This window comes from Pieris brassicae, chromosome 8, assembly GCF_905147105.1.
Source record: "Pieris brassicae chromosome 8, ilPieBrab1.1, whole genome shotgun sequence".
Lineage (NCBI taxonomy): Eukaryota > Metazoa > Arthropoda > Insecta > Lepidoptera > Pieridae > Pieris > Pieris brassicae.
Window position 1 is genome coordinate 1,919,017 of NC_059672.1, and position 23,193 is coordinate 1,942,209.

The following is a 23,193-nucleotide window of genomic DNA, read 5'->3' on the forward strand; positions in this document are numbered from 1 at the left end:
TTGAACCTTTTTATATATAGATAAAAATATCTGGGCTATATGTTTAATTATTGTTTTATATAATTTATGATAGCTGTAGGTTTACGAAATAAATAAATGAGCATCACAATGATTGTCAATTGCAGTAAACTCGTAAAATGGGAAATTGTGAAAAAACAAACTTAGGTATTACTGTTACTTATATGATTTGTTATATTGATAAGTCTTAATATTTATATGAATTTCTATTGTTGTAACGATTTACAGAGTAAAAAACAAGTCTCACTGTCATCCCGTGTAGATCTAAATCCCGCTTTGTTTCCAAACCATTTGTCGCGCGAGCAATCCCTACTTTATTACTTCTTAGAAACTCAATAAATAAGTACTGTATTTTTGAAGAACTAAAATATACCTTCTATGAAAGTACAGAGGAAGGATGTTGTTCCTCCTGCCAGCCTGGCTGCAGTGGATTTTTTTTAATTGACAGTTGGTCTGAAGGGTCTCGACAGCTCATCTCGGAAGCTCCGGCGAGCGTAGGCATACAATAATTTTATAAAAATATAGTAGTGAGTGTTTACTTAGGATGTTCTGAATTGGATGGAATTTTCAGATAAATCAGTGACGCTACATAAGCTTTAAGGTGTCTCATTTCTATTAATTCGTGATTTCATTTTTCAAATAGGCTAGTAGGTCTTCTGTGCCTGACATACGGCGTGGACTTTTTGGTTTGGTTTGGTCACGACCGTGTTAAATGTGCACATAGAATGTCCATTGGTGATGAGCCTATGACATCGGTGATGACAGTCGTACGCTGATAATACAGATCAACACTGTTGAAGTTTAGTGCGAGTACTTCTCCGGGTTTCCGTAATTATCTATATATTCCGTATATCTTTCCGTTTTTAAGCGAACCAAATCTCGTCCTAATAAATTTACAAGGACGTGATCAGCCTTCCGTGCGTGACACACGCCGTCGACTCTTCGGCGTTAAGTCATGCCGGTTTCATCACGATCAAGAGTTATTATCGCACATAGAAAGTCTATTGGTGCTGAGCCTGGGGACAAACCTACGACCGTGACCTATGTTGGTCAGTTGGAGGTCATACACTGATGACGCACCAACACTGCTCAGTGGGTATTTCTGTGATCCCGTATATTTAGTGTATTTTTCTGATTTAAATAATGAATAGGGAACAAAATAATGCAGTGCTAAACGTGCCAAAGTGCGTCCCTTTAGTACTAATGGTTTAGGACCTTAGTTCACAAAGCAAAAAATAATTCGCATTTATAACAACCATAAATCACGTTCTAGTTTTCTTTTCTAACACTAATTGGCATCATATTCCACGACGCCCTTTTTATTTAATACTAGTATCTGCCCTGTCTTTGCATAGTCCACAATTATTTTAATTATATGGAATATTCAGTATCATTAAGGCTGATATAAATATTTGCGAAAATAAATTGTAAGTAGTCGAAATTTATTTATTTAAAATCCGAAAGTAATGAGTAATGTTGGCTTTGGCTGTAGCGTGCGGCAGTTATCCCTGAGGTCGTAGGTTCTACACCCGGCTATGCACCAATGAAGTTTCTGTCAATGTGCGCATTTAACATTCGCTCGAACGGTGAAGGAAAATATCGCTTGCCTAAGACCCAACAGTCCAAAGTGTGTCAGGCAAGGAGGCTGATCACCTACTTGCCTATTAGATTGACATTTATGAAATGGTTAAAGAAATGAGGTCAACATCTAAAAAGGTTGTGGTGTCATTTATATTTACTTTTTAATATTGTTGGCTGTCAATGAGTTCAATCTTTTAGGAAGAACATACAACTTTACAATTCAATAAAATGATGCTTCTCTCTCTTTAATCGGCAGCTCATGGTTGAGCGTAGAGCGTTCCACCTATTCCTATCTGGCGCCCCTCTTATGGCAGTGAACAATTTTGAGGACGATGGGTCTTCATTGGTCCATCTGGTTGGTGAATGTCCACGTGATCTTTTGCCTTCTATACCAACCACGATAAGTTTCTCCAAGTTCTCATCGCTTCTGCGCAATTTGAAGCCTAACAATTTATGAAAATTTCAATATTAGAAGGGATTAATCATATTTCGTATTTAATTTAATATTTCGTAAGCGGATTATCTTAGAGGGAAGAAAATCTTAACAAGGTCGCGTAGAAGCTTTATAACCTCGTTAAAATTGTGAATACAAGATGCTTATATTAGAACATTATAGGTTTTTGGTGGATAGTCCGTCTATTATGGACAGTACGACGACATCGTTAGAACAACATACCGGTTATATTGACCAAAATCGAAGGCACTGGTAGGTAAATGTATTGGGTACATAATAACAACGTCATCGGCTGTAACGACTATCGGTTTTTACCAATATTACTCTTCGATGTCGTTATAACAGATTTTGACTGTATAACGCTGCACTCGGTATCAGTAGTGATATAGACAACGATCCCAATCATAATGATGAGTTTTTGTTCGCGAAATCAATGCTGCATTGGATCGTGAGAGAAGAAAGGTTCACAAGTGCCAGTTAAGAATTGGTGCGCTTTTTGAAGTGAAAATTCTTTATCGGCGTTGGAAAAAAAATTACTGTCACATTTTTCGGTTACCTGTCACATTTTTCCGTTACGCGCCAACTTTTTCTTTTCCCTACCACGGTTGATTCTGTAATAATCTTAGTAGTAATAAGGTAAAATGAAATAATTGTATTATTTGTATTCATGTCTATGATACTAATAGCCTTTTGTTAAACTTTATTTAATTTAACTTTATTTAACCAATTTCTGAAAAGTTGCATCATTTTTTGAAAAATAAGGTGATAAAGAAGTTTCACTTCTTACGTGTGTACACTATTACACACACACATTTTTTATTGGGAGATCCGTCGAATTGGTTGGGAAATTGTTCAGTGGGCAGCTGGTTCCACATAGTCGAACTTCCTTAAATATATACAACGAAACATCTGTAATTTCTCTATATCAAAATTATACGCAACTAATTAATCGATTATTGCCCTAAGTAAGTCAATTAAAATTAATGTAACCAAAGATTTTAAGAAATGCTAATCCTAACTTGAGTATTCAGATCTTGGCTACAATAAAACTTTAGCAATTCAAATCAAATTGGACTCCAGATTTCGTCAACTATGGCTTGCTATTATGTATGTATTGGTATGATATGAAAATCCTTAAAAATTAACATCTTTTTTTTAATTCGAATATATTTCTGACATTCGTTGAATAGTGTATAAGAACAGATTAAAAAATAATAGTATTTATTTTAATTAATTCATACCATGTTAGCGTCTGTACCTGGGACCTTAACTCGGTCAACGAATAAGTATCGAAATACAGGAAGAAAAATGATGCCTTTTAAACTTTTTGAATTTATTTTTAATTATGTACAGCTTAGCGTACTTTTATTTTAGTGATTTATTTTTAATTATTATATACACCTTATTTATAATATTATATTAAAAATATATTATTTTAACTTGCATTTTATAGGTCAAATATAAGCATTTAAAATTTTATATAAATCAAGATTAATAGTAAATTTTAAATGCTTAAGTTAATTAATAAACTAACTACAAAACACTAAAAAAAGATTGAGGGCCTTAGTGCCTGAAGGGTATACTATAGTTATATGTAAGGTATACTATAGTACAAACTCCTTTACATTTCTTTCAAACTAAAGAGTTAAGATAGTAGTTAAAGAATACAATCAATACAAAAACATTAAACAGACAGAAGAAAAAGTTTATATCCTATATACATGTCAGAGATAATGTAATAAGAGAACACGATGTCATTTGTCTTAACAAAATGGCAACACCGCGTAATATCATAGACATCTAACAGGCTGTAAATTGTTAATGTATCAAAGTAATTTTGTCAGTAGTGCGTTGGTATGATCCTACGTGTGCATCGACCTTTTTTAAAGTAAAATCTAGTCGATAGTGATAACTATTTGGCTTATATAAATCGAATTTGCGATATACATATAAAATATATCTTGAATTTATGGAGAACTATTATCTAGCTATCCTAGTGTGACCAAAAAATACTACTAGTACTTGAACCCGTAAGGATAGTTTATTGTCAACACAAAGGCAAACTTCGCATTCGGGTTAAAAATAACATGGATTGAAACAATAGTCAGTTTCACATTTGTTTTGATAGTCCAGTTAGGTCTATTGCTTTACGGATAGTTGTTATTTTTTACTCAGTTTGAAACTGACTTTATTCGTGTGAATGTGAGGCTCGAATGGAAAATATATATTCCATATTATGGCAAAACGAAGTTATTCTTTAAAAAAATCTTCATCTATTTCCACAATTACGTACTGAATAATTAATTGTAAATAAGCCTATTTATTTCTAGCAAATAACAAAGTTAACTTAATACTATTTAGTATATATATTATATTTTTAAGAAAAGTAAATCATACTAATTATTTTTCGTATTTTTGTTAATATCTATTTCCCAATTATTTTCCAAGAACCCTTCCACAGCTGAAGGCCTCCTCCAAGGAACTGCAGTTAACTCGGTTTTGGGTGAGTTGCGTGAGCATCCAGCTTAAGCTCTTTGCAATATCGTCCACCCGTCTCGTGAGCGGTCTTCCTCTGTTTCGTTTCCCAATACAGCCCTACCGGGTCACCCTTGTGGTCTATGGATCGTCAGGGAGTCTTGCTACATGCCTTGCCCATCTCCATTTAAGCTTTAGGGTATAGTTAAATGCATCAGTAGCTTTCGTAACACTTCATTTTTCTAACAATTAATTATTTTTTGGTAAATGGTAGTTATAATTACTGTCAGCTTCTCCTACGGATATTGTAATGTATTTCTCAAAAATCTCGCGACCTCCTCCGACCTCCTTCTAGGGAACTGGACAGACTTATTTCTGCCCCTGCGTTTTATTGATAAATAATTGTTTTACTTTAAAACGTGCGAAATTGTTTTGTGTATTTTAGTAAAGTGTTTATTTATACCAAACCGAAATACTTTTCGTCTTATAAATTCGTGTTTCAAGTCTTAAAAGATACACCTACATAAACCAACCTTCTTAGTTGGATTAACAACGAATTCCCTGAGATACGAGCCTATATAGGCCGGTGTAGCAATGGCGCCTGCAAGCAGCCATATTCCAATAGCGGTTGCCACTGTCAATCTTGTAGCGCGTTTGCTCCCACCTGAAAATAATAATACAGTGATGCTACAGACTTATACGGGTCTTTGTTAATAACAAATATCTTTTAGTATTGTCTTTTGTTAACATAGCTTTTACACATTTAAAGAAAACACTTTATTACCGGATTGAAGCTATGTGTTATTATAAACATTAATCATTTTACATAGTCACCGTGACCACGCATGGTGTAAAGCACGCGAAACGTCGGAAGATATTTAATATTATGTAAAATAATTATAAGTTTATAACAATACATAGCTTAAGCATAATCCGGTAAAAAAGTGTTTTTTTTTAAATATCTTTTATATATTATCGTTTCATATAATGATATACGTTAGTAAGGCTTCTGGGCGAATCACGATGTGTCAGCGCAAGATTCATATGAGACATTGCATTTAATATCCTGAAACCTATCCGGTAGTAAAACCCTTTTTATGGATGCCCTTTCCTGATGAAGGGGGAACATATATAAAAATTGCACGTTGAATAAACATCTTTTATTTTTTTTCTTATACAACAGGAGGCGAACGGAGGCTCACCTGATGTTTAGTGATAGTCTCACGGACACTCAATGCCAGAAGACTGCCGGCCTTTTAAGAATTGGTACACTCTTTTCTTGAAGGATCCTTAGTCTTATTGTTAAGTATTTATTGGAGAGAATTAGATCGATACCTGTAACTGAAATATCAAATATAACTGTACCACAAAGAACGGTTCGGTGGCCGTCGATACACAATCTTGTACTAGAATAATATGTCCTGAGTACATACCAAGTTACAATATCTTCTTACCAGGAAGAAAGGCACACAATATTAGTAACGTAAGGATTTGGAGAATTTCTATTAGTTTGGGAACAAAGAGAGGTTAGACTGATGCTAATACCTCGCCTCGCGATAGTTCTCAAAAACGCACTAAACACTCACTATACAATTCTAAATAGTACATACTATTATCAATTTTAATTAACAAAAAGTATATATCAAAATAAAAATATGTCTAATGTAACCCGAGTAAATCTCAACAAAAACTCAACTAATAAATGTGACGGTCGGCCGAGGAAAAATATTTAGGATCACCCTCATCAAAATTTATGTAATTCGAACACTGTCGAAGTGTAATCTTCACTTGATATAATTTTATCTTTATCAAAGAAAAAACCTTTAAGGATCGGTTCGCAAACAAAGCTACTTTGTTTCGGTGACCTTTACGAATCACATTCCTTTGGGATACCGTAGGAAGGCGAATAGGTGAAAATATTGTGTGTCTAGGATTCAATAACATCCATCAAATGTTATCAGTCTATTTTCGCTTCAGTACCACTCGAACGATCAATGAATAAGACTGAAATGGAGCAAGAACAGTCGCCGGCAAAAGTGCTTTAAATAATGTGATTTTGATAACGTTTAAGGATTTAAAAATATTAGTAAATGTTTTGAGATCATATGATTGGAAATTTTGCTTTCTGTTTTGTATAGTTCGATGATGGTAACCTAAAAAATATAAGATAAAGATCTTCATCGGTAATGTAGATTTACAGTTAAGATGACTCCATAATTCACTACAAATTATGAAATAACAGTAGATGCGTATATGCTTTATCATGAATATTAAATTAACTAAACTTATATTACGGACATGAAGATGCCATGAATAATTATAATTTTTGAAGTCGTAGTGTAATCTGAATGGTCATCACGCCATTTTTTATGTAAAATGTTGACGACCTGAACTTGTAGTGTACTATATATTATACTCATTGATTTTTGCCTGTAGGTTCTGCTGCATTATAAATTCTACTTAAAACAAAATTTTGAATATTGGGACACTTTTTTGGATTATGTTTCAACAGAACTGTTAAAAAGTAAAAAAAACTTTGCGAAAATGATTGGTACTAAGAGAATTTTAATTTGCTGAAGCTCACGATCGAAGGCTTCATCGTCACGTGAATGTCAAGACTATTTAATTTGTTGACACCATTATGGGCCTAGTAAGAACATTAAAAAGGAAATCGTTTGATTCAGTGATTGAGAGCTAGTGCACATGAGTGCCAAAAACTCAATAGTCAGTGCAGGGCCTAATTTAGGGGACACAACACAACAGGGCTACAGGGCTAACCTCAGGGCCTGCACAAAAGAGGGACAATAGAGACCACAATAGAGACTTTGGTAAAAAAATGTTATACATTCCAACTAGTAAATAACTTTATTTTTGATATTTTATGTTTGTTAAATTCTAAAAGAATCTACTTGATTTCACAATATATTATTATTGATTGAAACGTCAACTGAAAAAAATAGTTCATTTATTTGGAAAATAATTTGGAGTACCACTCGTTTGCTGCCCCGAGGCCTCCAGCACTCTAAATCCTGAGTCGTTGAACAAATATATAAGACCAGGGTGTCCCATAATAGATACCAAAAGTAGTATTATTAAACTCTTTTTTATAATTAATATTATTATTAGAAAATTAAGCTAGTCTTGAATTGGGCTAAATTGTGTCACCAAGGATGTCTCAGCCAAGAAACAATAAAATAAATAAAACTTTGGGCGAAGAAAATGCGTGTCTTATGTTTTGCTACTTTAAACACTATGTAAAATCTAAGATATTTACTAATTTATGGGTCAGCTAACAGTAGTTTACTAATTCAGAATAAGTTTGTTATTTATTATTATCTATCTTTTAAAGTACCGAAGGTTGTTTGTGTTATGAATGGTTGGATGCAACAAGCTAGAAAGTTACAGCTTGCCCGCTACGTAAAGTTTTTCGTGGAATTATTAATCACACTATCAAGAACTTATTTGTGGCAAACGAATATTTGTGACGGTAGAAACTAAAGTCACTATTTATAAAATGGAAAACATGAAATATCGCGTTATTTACGTGTACGACGATTGTTCATACGACTATTATTCTTATTTTTTCAAATAAATGTTTTGTATTATCTTGGCGACTGTACTAACTTACTTAACCGAAGGTGATTGAGTCAGTGACCTAACCTGATTTAACTACTGGCTTTTTGATAACATTCAAGAGATGTGCCTTTATTGGATTTAATTTTTTCTAAATTAATATTCTGAAATGAAACTTTTTGTGTAAGTCAATTACAAAATAGATTTAACAAAGCAGCAATGAGATTAATGGGGCTTATGATTTAATTTAACTTTTACTACGCCAACTAATTAAATAATTATACATAAACATTTCTTAACCATATTCTATCCTGCTTAAACATGGCTTTTGTGAGATAAGCTTTTGGAGTTATTACTTCTTTAGCGCGTCGTACATGCGTTTTTTTTACGATGCGCGCGGGCACCGTCACAAAAAACCAACACCCTGAAGTTAGCTATAGTCAACATTTTAGTTTTTCTGAAGTTGTACTTCTTTTGGCGCGCCATAAACGATGATTTAAACGATTTGTACGATACGCGCGCACACCGTCACAAAAAACTGACACCCTGATATCGGCTATAGTCAACATTTTAGCGTGTGTATATAACACATTTTTTTAAGTTTTTGGTTTATTTTACTATTTTTTTTGTATTATTTTAGATTAAGTTTAAAGATCCTAAACGTTTTTAAACTATTTGGTTATGCACTCCAAGCAGTGTACCCATCATAATATTTTGTTTGTTCCTTACTAGGTTTGCCTGGAAGAGACCGCTAGTTAGCGATAATTTGTAAGTATTATGTTATTTGTTTTTCAATAATTGTAACGAAGTGTTTATAAATAATTATTTATTTTTGATAAACTGCAATAATGTAAACATTTTTCAACTTTAATTTTATTCCCTTTGGAGTAGACTCTTGGGCCGTGAGTTTCAAGTGCACAGACGCTAATTAAATATTTAAGATGGCGTCTGCTATATACAAGCGATGACCGCAGGGCTGGTGGAATATTTTAAAAAGATTTTCAATTTAATGTCCAGCCATGTGAAGCATCTATAATTGAGCGTTATACTTCATCTTTATAGTACTCTTAATTCCGCTATCTCACCGGGATGCCATGGCTACGTATCTGAAGAATTTGTATTTAAATTTATGGCAGTTAAGACCTTCGTTCCAGAAAGGAAAAAAAAAGTATAGATGAAGAATGTTTCAGAAAGGTTTTTGAGGCTTTGGTCCTGGCTGCACTTCCAAATTGGCGACGTTGCCATGGCATCCCGGTGAGGTAGCGGCCTAAGAATCAATACATAATAAGTAGTCACTCATTTACTATTGTGTTATAACAAAAATACATTGGCTAGTGGTTTGTTAAAGACATTAAATTACTGTAGTTGTCTAATGTAGTTGTTAATTATATATGGCGACTGGCGATTTTGTTAAATATTGTACCAGAAAAAAAAACTAGTAAATTATAACATACTTTGAAATATATTTTAATGTAAAATACGTTCCTTCTGCGTGCTTGCGGTCTCCATCATCTCTTCTCTCGTCTACAGGTAGGCATATATGAGATTCTTTTCTGTTTCCTATAAAATGGTCGAATGCTAGACACTGCATTTATAGATGTTATAATCTATATTTATATATATATATAAATAAATCCCTATTTCCCTTGGTCACACGGCATCACGCGTGAACGGCTGGTCCGATTTCGATCATTATTTTTATTGTTTTGTTTGTTATTTTGAGTTCTTCTGAGAAGGTTCTTACGAAAGAAAAAATTAAGAAAATAGCGCGGAAAATTTGAAAATTTAAAAATCCTTAAGTAACTATAGTAAGTAATCATAACTTTTGTTACAATGGCATATTTTGTTTCAGTACATAGCAGTTCATGTAACCTTATGGCGTTTGACATAACATTGACATTGTAAGACAAATGAATATCGTTTAAAAATGATCTGAGTTATTATATTGATATTGTTACGAAGACGGGTCGACTGCAATGTTTCTAGATTTTTCTACTAGTTAGAGAACTTTTCAGCAGGCTGTAATATGATTTCTGACCGTTTCAGGAGAGGGTCAATCACATATTAGAAAATTGTAATTTCCATAATGTTACCCTAGTTTTCAGGAAGCTGAAACATTTTTTCAGTCAGTTTCAGAACATGAGTAGTCGAGTGGTGCAGTTTTCAGGAGACCCGTTTTCAGGCCTAGGTATACCCCTTTGATGAAGGAATATTCTAGACCAAACTTTCTAGGTGTGAGACAAGGACGAAATGATACGAGAGAGAGAGAGAGAGAAGATCAGAACTTTCTCGAAACTAGACTGAGCACTCTAGAACGCCGTACGACAAGGACGGAGCAACGTGCGAAAGAGACAAAGAGTGCGGACGTTCTAGAATTGTGCAATCGCTACTCAGTAGCAAGACCGCCTAGAAAGTTCTCGAATATTGTTTAGAATTATTCCCAGGGATATATAAGCGAGCCGAAACGCGACTAGTGGCCTTTAGTTTTGAATGCGATAACAAGAGAGAAACACCGAAGCGAATACACGTGATAAAGTACAGTGTGAAGTGTGCATAAGTGAAGTAATTAGTGACTATATTTTTGTGTGTTATTAGTGCATCTCTGCATTAATTTGTGGCCATAAATTCCTCATTGATTTATCAAGAAATAAACCTTTGAAGAAATCTACGGCATTTTCTATCCGATCCCCTAGCTAGTAACAATATGTATGTATTTTACATATGAAATAATTACAGTCGCTAATTGTTTGTGCCATTAATCTTGAAAATACATGTTTTTCACATGGCGAGTTATAATATGTAGCCTGTTTCCGTGTCGGAATTCTTTAGTTCATTATAGTAATTCGATAACAATATTCATAATTAAGACAGGACAACGTCTGTCGTGTCCACTAGTCGTTATATAAAACTTGACTACGACTTTGAGAACGAAAAAAAGTCTTTATTCGAATACTTTAACTATGGTTATATTAAGTTTATGTTAATAAAAAAATCAATGGCGCTACAACCTTTTCTGGGCCTCAGATTTCTGTATCTGCTTGTAAATTGAATAGGCAAGTAGGTGACGTCGACCCAAAAAGTCGACGGTGTGTGTCAGGCACTTCTGACTACTGACCCACTTTTTGGGTCCAAGGCAAGCCGGTTTCCTCACGATGTTTTCCTTCACCGTTCGAGCTAATGTTAAATGCGCAAATAGAAAGAAAATCCATTGGTACACAGCCGAGGATCAAACCTACGATCTCAGGGATGAGAGTCGCACGTTGAAGCCACTAGGCCAACACTGCTATGCGATCTATACGATCAAAGTGGTAACTTAAAACTAATTTCAAACTTCAATCCCGACCCAAACAAAAGTACTTTTAAAGTTTTACTCGTATGTAATGATATAAACAGTATAGCGTTATGTAAACGGTCAGAAAACGCTCTAAAACCGACACTTATTAGCTTCATGCATCAGCTACATTGCTAAGCACTTAACTGAAAAGAGTGCTTTATATTGATATAGCCTTTATGAATAAGAGATGTACTTTAAAGAGTAAATATTACGTTAGTATAAGTATATGTGTAAAATAATAATAAAACATTGCCCATATTCAACTAGGTACATTAAGATTATGTAATTATTATATTTAATATAAGTATACGACCATCAAAGGAGTAAAGCCTCCTGTAAATTATTCTAATCGTCTGTTAGCTATATCTGGGGTACATGTTAACTATTTTATCTAAAATCTATGACAATTTAGGTAAACATAACTGTTTCTAAAAAAAAATAAAGTCTATACCACATAAAATAAACAGACATTAAAAATTATTAGAACTTTATATAATAAAACAGCGGTTAATATACTACATAGGCATTTAAAAATGGTTTCTTTAAAACCGATCAGCCCACCACCGAATGTATCCAGCTCCGGTACATATTACTTATACTATGTAATCTGTTATATTAGAAATAATTCGTTAGCGAGGTTTTTCGTTTGTTTATTGTTTTATAAAGTTACATTTGAAGAAGAGACATTTAATTAGCCGTGAATAAACACGTATTATTTAACAGTTCTCCTAATGTGTGACCTCAAAGCCAGATCCATATGCTTTTAAGGGTCTGAGCTACACCGCAAAAGTCTTGTAGCGCTATTGCATACTGCTTCAACTGCCTTATACTGTGCCGTATAGTTTTCCATTCGATCATTGCAATTTTAATATTCTACCCGAAGTTTCGAATCCGAGCTCTTTATTAAAAAACTTTAAGATTCATTCACTTTAAGTCCATTTAAAACTTCTTATTGCTTCGATTATATATATATATATATATATATATATATATATGTTTAAATTAAAAATTCTAATTGTACTTTGATTTAGCCAACGACCAATTTAGAAAACGTGATGCTCTAAGCAAAGAGCGTACCAATTCTTAAAACGCCGGCAACGCATTTGCGAGGCGTCTGACAATATGAGTGGCCGTTGTATCACTTAACATCAGATGAGCCTCCTGCCCGTTTGCCTATTACATACAACAACCAGCACGAATTATACCTATTTAATCAAAGCTTTGGTTATACGGCCAATATGATGTAAAAAATATAAATAAGCGTGGCCCGACATGAAGGTTGAGATGATGGAGGATGGATGAAGGCTGAGAGAAGGAGATGATGACGTGATAGAAATAGTAGTAAAATACTGGCAATCTATAGGTAAACATAGAGACATCTGGAAAGGATTGGAGGTGGCCTTACTCCAAGAGGTGTGTGAATATGGACCATATTCACACACAACTAACGTTTAGCTATAAGTAAATACTAATAACATTTGAAATAGTTCTGAAGGTTGTGGAATTAAAAGGTTCGAACGGCTCAAATATTAGAGTAATTTCTCCAACTTCGACTTTGTTCTCTTTGAAGTATACTCTTTGGTCGTGGGGTTCAAATGCACAGGCGCTAATTAAAGATTTAAGTTGGCCAGTACGTAGGACTGCTCAACTAAAGTATTGGAATACAGCGGAAAGTGCTGCCAGCAATAAAGGTACCACAGGGACAAAACTTTTAAAATTTGTTTCAATTTTTTATTCATAAAAATTTTGACCATTACAATTATGACTATGTAGGTTATATTTAATCGTTGTGTTAAGGTTTTAATAAACGAATTTATTATACAAAAAGCTTAATAATTAATTAATTAATCATTATTATATTTTGTAGTCTGAATGGACAATTCAATATGTATGTTAGACGAAAATCGTTCTTTAAGTGTACTTGAACGATTATAGCGATCAACAACACCACCGCACCTGCCTTAGCTTACAGGTTATAAGAGGTTGTACATAGGCTTAGCTAAGTGCGTGATCTAGATGGACACTCCGAACAGCTTAAGGAAAGTCCGACAGTAACACGATGGGCGATGTAAAACATGTAACACACATTTTTGTGATAATTTATTTGTTTCAAACAAATAACTATTTTACAATTTTTTTTTGCATAATTTTCGTGGGTATTTTCATATCTGCCCTAAAATGCATTTAAAAATGATCACGAATGCTATTAACATTTAATCTTTAGTTATTTTTATGGTGACTTGAAGAGTTAATGATTTTCCCATTTTGTTAATTGTCTTTACATTTACATTGCATCTGCTACCAACAATGTATTAATTCAAGATTACTCAAGATACAAAATCTCTTAAAGGAACCGGAAGTGTTAAATGTTTTTTCAATTAAAGATTTAACTTAAAAGACATAATAAGGTATAAGGCCGAAGTTTGTAATGGCCGACAAGATTTTAAATAGCAATCTGTTGCAATTATTATTATTATTAATTAGTTATTATGGAATTATGTATTTTTTAAATCTGAAATTAAAGTTTTTGTAAATTAATTATTTTAAATAATAAACGCTTTTCATCGCTAAAGGCGGTGGCAAGCGGCCAGTTGTAATGTTGTGGATCCCTTGGTAGATTGGACGGCTTTAGTATGAGATGCTACTTGATTGGACACGTTAGCCTCGTCTCACCTCCCTCGGACAAGCAAAAAATCTGAGGCTGCCGGAGAGCCAGCTCAAATGTAAGTATTTCATCCAACTTCGATTTTGTTCGATAATAATAATAATACATCGTTTATTGTCCAATATAGTGGTACAGTAGTTAGATCGATCGACTATAAATATCCGCACAATCAGTCATATATAAATATGCATGCAAAGGTCATATTAATGTTTACAATTTCTTATAATAAGAACATAAAATAATGTCAAAGTTAAGTTACAATTGGTGTCAAATCTATGGTATCTATGAGGCTCGCAATATAGCCAGGAAATGCTGCCAGTGTTAAAGGGTGCCAAAGGGACCAAACTTTATAAATTTGTTTTAATTTTTAAATATTTTTAGTATTACTATGTAGGTTAACAAAATTGTAAATACTGTATATTTATTGTTCAATAAAAATTACAAAAAGAAATGTAAAGTACTAATTTATGTAATTGTATCAGTTTTATTTGTGGTGCATTATATTTAAAAATATTACTTGTTTTTCTATATTATTTATAAGCTATTGAATGCTAAAATTTATCATACACCAAGTTATTCGGTTGATTCGACAATTAGTGGTGAATATATTTGAATATAATTCCCATACCCCATAGTCGGACCAATTAATCTTATCACTGAAATAGATTGGTAATGAATTTGGGCGAAATTAATTTTGGGCCGCGGATTGAATATGAAATTTGCGCTCTTGTTTAAGGATTGCATTAAGTCTTTAAAAATAACTCTATTGTGTTTAAACGAGTTTAATTATGATTATTTGTATTTACATTTGAATTAAAAGTTTGTTCTCGAATATATTATGATAAAATATATAGTAGATACTTTTATTTAATATATTATATTATATAAACAAAAGGTGTTTTTTTTATTTCTTAATTTCCAAAATCTTACTCTTACTGATAGTGCTATTTTTTATGTTAACCTAGTTCAATAAATTTCAAACGTTTTCACCACAAGCAAACAGCTGGGAAGGCCGCAAAGCAGGCGGAAAATTAAAAACAGCTCAAATATCCTCCTCTATCCTCCATCCTCCAACTGCGATTTTGTTGGGTTCAAGAGTACAGGTGCTAATTAAAGTATTATGTTGGTGTCTACTAGATAGTACCACAGAACTGGGTCTTTCCTCGCTCAACGAATAAGTATCGCAATACACAGGAACCAAACTTTTTTAATCTGTTTTAATTTTTTTTCAAAAGTATTACTATTGTGCCTACATGATTGATACAAATGTATTGATATGTATGTATATGTTGTTACACCATTCGTATTAAATAGTCGTGGCCTGAAGAGCCTTTCATTACAATACTCAGTACCTTATATATACACGAATATCAAATAGGTACACTATAAAGGGCGTTCGGTTATATAAGTGAATTCGCGTGTACAACGAGTTCTGTATTTATCAAATCCTTTTTCCATATAAGTCTGATCCTTTGATCCTTCAATTGCACACAATATTGAGTTAGCTTAGTAAACGTACAACTCTGGGGGTCATGCATCCAAATCTTATAAATGTGATGAAATATGTGGTTAATGATGAAACCGCCATGTCTAACATCCGAAAATCGGCTGACCACCTATTTACTTTAAAAAATCTGTGCGTATGGTATACACACGTAACAAGTGAAACGTTTTTATTACCAATTTTTTTTAAAAATGATCTACTATATGCAACTTTACAGAAATTGTTTACATAAAATATAATTTGATAAAGCTTAACAAAAAGCTTTTATTATCATAGACATGAATACTAATAATACAATTATTTTATTTTACTACTAAGATTATTACAGAATTGCATTAATTGTAATAGATTTATTACTATCTTTGTTATCGTTATTATATATTTTTGTTAATAATGGCTACAACACTTCAAAAAATACAATCAATAATTTATAATGTTTGCCTCTAAGATCCTGACACATAAGATACGCTTTAATGTGTGACTCTCCAACTGCTTTCGAATTAAGGCTATGCATCAATAGATTATTATTTGTTGTGTGCAATATCACTTGGTAATGGTATCTAGTCGTCGATAAATATAATCTAATAAACGATTGTAATTTGCAGCCGGGAACCATGTAGTATTGGAATGTTTGGTTAATATTAATTCAATTAATAAATGTGGTATTGGCATTGGTAAATCTATATAAATAAAACAATAGTAAAACAAAGTAAACCTAGGGGCTTCAGGGTGCCACTCTCATCCTTGAGGCCGTACGTTCTATCCCAGGCTGTGTACCTATGAACTTTCTTTCTATGTGCGTTCAAGTACATACTGTCTAGAAAAACAATTACCCCCCCCCCCCTCCACTTGTTAGCAAAAGTAAGCAAAGCTCTCGATAATTATAGTACATAAACGTATTAATTTTTGTATGCATTTCGTTTTTAAGCATAGACAATGTGTGGGTAATTTTCGAAAAAAGTAAATAATTACTGTTGACGTAATCACCAAATAAGAAAATCAAGGGCTTAATTACAAGGACGTAATTGAACGGCCCTCTAAGATTGACAAATAATAATTTAAAAGATACAGAACGTATTTTATTATAGCATAATTAGTCGCAAAATATTGCTAAGAGCTTAACTTGAAGACGGCTGGACCAATTCGAGTTATATTTTTTGATTGAGGTTTGTATGTAGAGAGAAATTGGAAAAAATATCTATTTAGTTTTACACAGTACTTCGGTGTTCATTTCGAATATTTCTATACTAAAAAGGTAAGTAAAGGTCATATTAAGAATATAAATTAATTAATTAACAAGCGTTGACCATCTACGGTTGTAATTATGCATTAGGAGTTATAATTATTCATTTAGTTTATGAAGTTACTACATATTCATATGTAATCAGCGCATGGCGATAATATCGGTAGTAATTTGGACCGTCTTATCTAACTGACGTCGGCCACTTTTATCTAATGAGGCAGAATACAAAATTCCACCCGTATCCTCATTTCTCAACTGAGAGAGTCGTAAGTCACTCCCACGCACCACCACTATGGAAATAATTGCCAAACTAATTTAGCGTCTTAAAAAGGAGTGAATAGGTTCCGAAAAGGCAATGCATTCGCGTGGCTTCTGACAGTGTGTGTATCTGTGGGCGGCGGTTATATATTACAAGAGAAACAATACAAATGGGCAGGAGCCCATTTGTATTGTTTCAGAAAACACAAGATCCAAAGTACAGTTCATATTAAAAGAGTTTAAGAGGACAATTTTGTGGTTTAAAATATTTTTTTATAGAACAGGGACCAAACGGGCAGCAGGCTCATCTGATGTTAAGTGATATGATTGCCCATGGACATTGTCAATGCCAGAGGGCGTGTGAGCGTTGATGGCCATTTATTTAATTTTGAAGATGTACTGAAAGCAGAATTATAATGGTTTGAGAAATTTATAAGAAAACTAGCTGACCCGGCAAATGTGGTTTTGCCATGTATATTATATATGGGAAACATTTTTTTAGTTCAATAAAAATATCCTATCTATAATAAAAAATAGGGGTTGATCGTAGAGGGGTGATTAAGGGTTGTTTGTATTTTTGTATGTTGTATAATTTAAAAGATTGTCTAAAAAATTAAATTTAAGCTGGACACTGTTTATCTTAGGGGTTTGAAATATAGAGAGTAGTATTCTCATAGTAACTGAATATGCATAAACAATTTCATAAAAATCGGAGCTGTTTCGGAGGAGTATGGGAACGAACATTGTGACTCGAGAATTTTATATATATAGAGATATATATAAAATTAATAAGTTAATACTTCAATTGTTTATGTTTTAGAATAATTGTCAAGACGTTTTGAATTTAATACTAAATTTTTTTTTAATTTGTAAGTATTTTTAGTTCTATTATTCTAGTTAAATTTATAAAGGTATTACCGTAAAGAAAAGGGAAACCAAGTAATTACTGTTTACGTCTTTATTTGAACAAAACTAGGCAATAACCATTCGGTTAGAAATACAAGGAGCAATAAAACAGGCTAGAGGCAAATAGTCCGGTAGAAATACAAGCGATCGTAATTTCATCTGATTTATAGCAACCCTGCCTCCTTGCAAAAAAAGCTTTGGATTGTTACTTATTTAAACCTTTAAACCAATATAACTGACTGCAATTTTTATTGAATGGTATTGTAATATAGTTCACTATATTAAACACTTACACCCCCCGCGAACTTAGTTTCGTCTCAATATGTTTTTATTACTTAGCAAACCTTTTTTCAAATTCAAAATCATTTATTCGTTTAGGTAACACAATGTACATTGAATAAATAAATACATATTAAATGCTTCTAAGTTTTTAATCGCCAAGATTTTGTTTTACAAAATGTTTGTACGGAGCTGCAACTATTACACCATGTTCTATATGACATATGATAAAAAAATTATATATAAACGATAAAAAAACAAGATTTGTCCTCTATCAGCAGTACTCATGGTGAAATAGGAGCACGCAATTAAATTCTCGCGGGAACAACACGCAAATACATAGTCGAATTTTAGTAGCAACATACCAACATATGGAGTTTTGTGCTAAGTTACCCTTAGTTAGAGGCTGTACTAATAGAGACTGTTCGATTTTCAAACCAAAATCTGAGTAACAAAATAACGATTTTTTTCAAAATATTTTTGCCCACAGTATAAAATAATACTTATATTGTTCCAGGCGCTTTAGAGATTCACGCTTAGCAAATTATGATGATACCACGATCTTATTTTCTCTTATAGAGGTTTCTAACCATTCCGAGTTTGTAGCTTCCAGAGTTACAGATGGGTCCTGTCTCACATATAAAGGTCTATAAACTAAAGAAAACAATAACAGAGGCACATTTGGTTTGGGAGTCATAAATAGGAAAAGTTAAATGCACACACAGTCGCTTACTTAGAGGTATAGGCAAGTATCAATCTCAAATTATAGGTTCACGCGTGAAAAATTACTGTCACTTATACAGCTTTCATGTTTCTCACTAGAGGTTTTAGGACCCGGTAAATTCCCTCATTAATAGTGTCGCTTACACAGTTGTCACTTACTCAGGGTTGATTAGAGGGTTGACTGTAGATTACCAGAGATGCGGGCAGCTAATTGTAGCTATATCGTGATTTAAATAACTACGAAGGAATATTATATCTGTGCATAAAAAAGAAAAAGAAACATTGTTCTTTTTTTTCTAAGGAAGCAGTATGTTAAATCAAACTATTATTACCTAGCCATCAAACCTAGGAGAAACAAAGCTTCTTCCACAGTAAGCTATTTATTGAAAACCCAGTTTAATTTAAATCAACAAAAATGAAGTCCGAAAAGCAAACAATGTTACAAAAATTGCGTTTTGTAACATTGCCACTCGCGTTTAGCAGAAGATTTGCTGTAAAATCATTTTCGCTATTTGAATACCATACTGACCAGAGTGCTTGCGTCTGGTTATACTCTCGGGGGCAATATATATATAACAAATAGCTGCCCCCGCGAATTTCGTTTCTCCTTAATGTGATTTTAGTTAATACCGTGACACCAAAGAATAATTTCACTGTATTATCGTTACTATGATTTGAATTTGATTTACACTTCGGTCTAAGTAACACGTGGTTGGCTATGTTAACACCAAACATTAAAAAAGTAGAAATAATTGAATTTCACGGTATTTCGTTTACAAAATAAATTTAATTTATACTTTAGCCTCAATAGCACGTGGTAATCATGATATTTAATTGTAGCTTATATGACACGTTTGTCGGTTTACCATAGCAGTGCCATCTATTGATTACTTACTCAATCCAGTCGAAAAGTATCGACGTCTGTTAGAATCTTTTGGCGTTAACAGATAATTGTGACTGTCAATTAATTATCGACAAATAATTTGCAATAAAATAAAATTGCGACTATAATTAAAGATCGAAGCTATCCTATCTCTTAAGTTGGACCAGACTGCTCACGGTGTGCCAATTTAATTTAAAATCGGTTAAGAAGTTTAGGAGTCCATCGCGGACAAACATCGTGACATTAGATTTATATATATTAAGATAGGTACACGACGTACGAAAGTCTTACAGATATCTGAGTTGAGATTGATGACCTAAAACTCAGTTATATCACTTTGCAAAGGCCGTATCTTCGCTCATTTATTCAGCAGGTATTGGCATAATACAGGGTTCGTGAATCATCCGATCGAGTATGAAGAATGAAACTAGGAGTTTTTCGACCGCAATAATCGGCCTTGGGAATAACCTTTTTGTGCCTTTATTTTCTATATTTTATAGACTGTGATAAGATTATTTTAGAATAATAAAATGGAGAATGATTTATATTAAATAAAGGCTACTTTATATACTTTGCAGGATTATTAGTTATTTTTATTTATGGAGATGTGCCTTACATCTGATGTTAAGTGATGCCGGTTCAGAAGAAAAAGAAGAAGAGGTGAAGTAGTTCAGTGAGTAGCAGGTTCCATATAGAGATATTTCGCGGCAAAAACTGCCTTAAATCACACATTGTAGTGGAAGGTCGGACGTCTTGATGATGCGGGTGGAATTTTCTCTCGACCTCCGATGATGAAACTCAGCTGATTAATCCTCTTTTTGAGTTGTTATTTAATATTGTTTCGTATAATTAAGTAATACTTGTGTATAATAAATCAAAAATCTCACAAGTGGTTTGTGTTTTTAATTTACATTTTTCGAGGTTTATTTATGAAACATAATTAAATTTATTTGTTGACTAAAAATTTGGCGCTATTTTATTTCTATACTTGTTAAGAGCGTGAGCGGATTGTGAATTTGTGGGATTATATTCATGACAAACAGGTTGTAACAAAATTCAATCGCTAGTCCCCATACTAGGGAGTCCCTGTGTTGTGGGTGTTCATGTTACAACATGTGTAAAAATTCAAATAAGTCTTATAATACCTGAAAGTGTGAGTGTGTGAATTGGTGTGTGAGCGCATGTATATGAGAGTGTAGCTGAGTGTTGTTACAAGCCTACGCTGTGCGGTATAGATAAGGTGAAGATGAAATTCCAAACAATGAAGTCTGATGTATGTATCTCACTAACACAAACACTGAAATGCATTTCATTTGAAGCCATTATGAGATTGATTACAGTGTGGGCAGCCTCAACGTCATTGGAATCTAGATTCATGAATTTATTTACGTCTTAGGAATATGTATTCATATGCATTATTATAAGCTTCAAAGACTATAGAATATTGTTGACGCTTTTAGCGTCTACATTAACTACGTGAATATAGGAGGGAGGATTCTATTATTTGTAATATTTTAACTGTATTGCAGTTTTTAATATTTTTATATTCATTTTTGTAATTTACCTTTATCGTTATGAACGTTGTGTTAGATTTTAAAGTTTCGTAATACTGTTACGTTTTAGTAACTGATGTTAGCTAAAAAATAAATAAATACCGTTTTGTTTTACTGATATCAATGGAATATATATACATACACACATATGTATATATATATATATAATTTTAATGGTAAAATACTTTTTGAAAGTAACTTAATATTTTGAGTTTATTTATTACAAACAATACACACAGAATATGGCAAAACAGACGTGTCGTATGCTACCAAGAGGCGACTTATCAAAACTTTGGCTATCCATATTTTTATACGGATCAGAGAGAGATGTGGTATTGGAGGAGAATGTTACAAATGACATAATGACTGGAAGAAGAACCAATAAGTACATTCTCAACCAAAAATCACCACAAGACTGTCAACTGTCATTTACAAATGATTGCATAGCTACTTTAACCATATTGCCAGGAGAGAACCAAGTAGTCTGCACAAATTGGCAATGGTAGGGAGGAGTGATGGCATATCGAGCTCGATCGTCCCCACAATTATGGATCTCAACATCCGTATCGCTTAGGGCTTTTCACAAGCAAGACCTTCCGAAGTTTGCGAAGAAGAATTTTACTGAAATGAATTTTAATTACAAATATTAAACTATTTATAACATTAGTATGAATAAATTCAACTGCAATGTGGAAATACAAAAATAATAAAATATGTGTTTATTCATTTTAAATACAATTGCATTACAATGTTTTGGGATTATAATGATTTGGGAAGTAAAAAATACCTGTGTCAGGGTTTCCAGCACTCTCATAACAAACTTAATTATACATTCCTTAAAATATTTAATTTATATATAATTTTGTTACATCGTTTTTTTTGTTATTGATTTTTAACTGTTATCAACACGCTTGAGTGCGTAAGTGAGTGTGTGAGTGAGTGAGTGAATGAATAAAGTCTGTAACTACATACTAGGCCTCAGAAGAAGCTCTAATTCTGCCTAGGGTATGTTCATGAGCCAGTCCTTTGAAAAAATCATTTACAAATTAATACTGTTATGCATTTTAACATTGTTTGTTGTTTTATTACCACATAATAAATTAATCTCGTATGAAATATATAACAAAGTGACAACCGTATTTTAAGGTCGTGATTGATATCGGAGAGTGTTGTTGATGAGCACATACAACACTTGAAAGCTATTAAAAACTTTCACGATCCCGTACAGTTCACTAGCGATAAAGTTTTATTGAATTAAACCACAGACTACAACAATATTTACTTAAAATTGTTGTACTGCGTAAGTGAACGCGTTATTAACAATTTATGAAGAAGGTTTTAATTATATATTACTGGCCATAGTTAAAAAAATATTACTAGCTTTGCATAACTGAAGAATAGGTAAATTAAATACGCTTTAGTGAATATGAAGAAAAACATATTTACTATTTTCTTTATAAATATGAAATAAATGTGTAATTCTTCGGATTTTAACGAAAAATAAATTTAAAAACGGTTTGCAAATTTACATTCTCTCAAAGGCGAGTAGAACCGACGAAAAATGACTTTAATTCGCAAAGATTTTAGTTTACCAAAATATTTATAAGTAGTTAAATGATGGTCCTCATAACATCTTAAAGCAATTATAATACTTTTATAATACCGGATAACAACTAGGATATTCAAGATATTCAAGTCTACCGTAGATAATGATATCATGGTTGGGCAGGCCGTCGTACATACC

At 32.9% G+C, this 23,193-nt stretch overlaps 1 protein-coding gene across 2 annotated transcripts in view; it reads right to left on the reverse strand.

Moving 5' to 3' along the window:
- Window positions 1–23,193, reverse strand: part of LOC123713471 (neuropeptide CCHamide-1 receptor) — a 132,741-nt gene that overhangs the window by 19,802 nt on the left and 89,746 nt on the right. For both annotated transcript variants that reach the window (XM_045667149.1, XM_045667150.1), the window contains exon 4: window positions 5,062–5,192. In XM_045667149.1, the coding sequence (XP_045523105.1) occupies window positions 5,062–5,192 (131 nt within the window). The remainder of the gene's footprint in view (window positions 1–5,061; window positions 5,193–23,193) is intronic.